This window comes from Apium graveolens, chromosome 5 (genome assembly GCF_009905375.1).
Source record: "Apium graveolens cultivar Ventura chromosome 5, ASM990537v1, whole genome shotgun sequence".
Classification (NCBI taxonomy): domain Eukaryota; kingdom Viridiplantae; phylum Streptophyta; class Magnoliopsida; order Apiales; family Apiaceae; genus Apium; species Apium graveolens.
Window position 1 is genome coordinate 7,055,780 of NC_133651.1, and position 1,930 is coordinate 7,057,709.

At 34.0% G+C, this 1,930-nt stretch overlaps 1 protein-coding gene across 1 annotated transcript; it reads left to right on the forward strand.

Moving 5' to 3' along the window:
• Positions 1–225: 225 nt before the first annotated feature.
• LOC141659709 (uncharacterized) lies at positions 226–1,284 on the forward strand. The gene has a single exon (XM_074466636.1). The coding sequence runs from the start codon at positions 226–228 to the stop codon at positions 1,282–1,284; it is 1,059 nt and encodes a 352-aa protein (XP_074322737.1).
• Positions 1,285–1,930: the final 646 nt, after the last annotated feature.

Genomic DNA, 1,930 nt, shown 5'->3' on the forward strand with positions numbered 1-1,930 from the left:
TATTAGTTGTTTATAGAATTTGGGAACGATCTATCGTTAATTCATTAATTTTCTTCATCAAAATTGTGATTAGATCAGTATATTTTGATTCTCTTCAATTTAAGCAACGATTTATTGTTAATTTTGTGATTAGACCAGTATATTCTGATTCTCTTCAATCTAAGCAATGATTTGTTGTTAATTCACCAATCTTCAAAAATAAATCAATTCATTACTCGATTCACTATGTCTGAAACTAGATCTAGACCGTGTTTACCACCTAATAAGGATCCTACCCGTGTTTATTTCATTCATCCTTCTGATTCTAATACTACTCAGTTAGTATCCGTCAAATTCAATGATACTGGATTCAATAACTGGAAATGTTCGATGATGCTAAGTCTATTAGCTAAGATTAAAATCGATTTTGTTGATGGTATTATAAGCAAGCCTGAACCAACTACAGTTGAGTATAAAGCCTGGGAAAGGTGTAATGATCTAGTGTGTGCTTGGTTGTTGTTCAATATGGATGATGTGATAGCTAAAAGTGTTCTGTTTCTCAAAAGTGCGCGTGAAATTTGGATTGAACTAGAGGAAAGGTTTGGCTATACATCCATGACACAAGTGTATTCACTGGAGCAGCAGTTAGCTGAATTGAGTCAAGGTTCTAATAATATATCTGAATTCTTCACTAAAATTAAAATGATTTGGGATGCAGTCAATGATGCAAATCCGTTTCCTACTTGTACCTGTTTGAAATGCACATGTAATCTGGAACATAGGGTTTATCAGATGCAGCAAGATCAAAGAATGATTCAATTTATAATGAAACTAAATGAAGAATTTGCATCTGTGAGAGGGAATATATTGATGCAATATCCTATGCCTAACATCGCTAATGCTTATAGGCTCTTTGCTCAAGAAGAAATACACAAGGAGTTATCATCTGTGACAAGTCAAACTGAATCTTTAGCCTGTTTTTCAAAGAAGAAAAATTTCAAGAATTTTAAGCCACAAAGTATGTTTAACAAGAATCAGTTTGTACCTAACAAAACTACAAAAGGAGTTCAGGCAGGTGCTCCTGGGAGAAAACCTCAATATTTCCGCACTCATTGCAAGATTCCACCAGGGTTCAAATCTAACAGGGATAAGAAGGTTGCTGCTACAATTCAAGCTGATTTGATTAAAGAAGAAGGCTCATCCTCCACCACTTTTTCTGCTGCTCAGTACAATCAATTTCTGGAAATGTTAAACAAACGTCAGCAATCTGGTTTTTCTTCTGTCAAGCAAAATGAGGACTCTTAGAACACTCATGCTCTTCTAGCAGGAAATATATGTCTTATGTCTAAATATGATAAAGATTGGATTATAGACAGTGGGGCAACATATCATATTTGCTCTAATATTGATCTATTTAAAGATTACAAATTAGTTACTGGTAGCAATAAGTTCATTACTGTTCCAGATGGGAGAAAAGTTCAGATAACTCATATAAGAAAAATATCTCTAAATAATGACATCATTTTATATAATGTACTTTATGTTCCTGAGTTTTATTTCAATCTGATTTCGGTTAAGAGGTTATGTAAGGATTTGAGTTGTCAAGTAGTTTTCATTCATGACAAGTGTTATGTTCAGGGCCTTTCACAGAGGAATCAAATGCTTCTTGGTAGTCTTCACAATGGATTATATCATACTGAACCTGAAGAAACCGAGTCACAAATATGTTGCACAATAGTTGAAGAAGCCCAGTTATGGCATCTAAGGATGTGGCATAAACCATTTTCTCATCTCAAGCTAGTAAATCCATAATGTGATACCAAAAATTGTGCCAATCAATTCATCTGTCAAGTTTGTCCTGCAGCAAGACAGACTAGAAAGTCTTTTTCTTGTAGTTGTATCAAAACAAAAGGTGTATTTGAATTGATCCATTTAGATATCTGGGGACCAT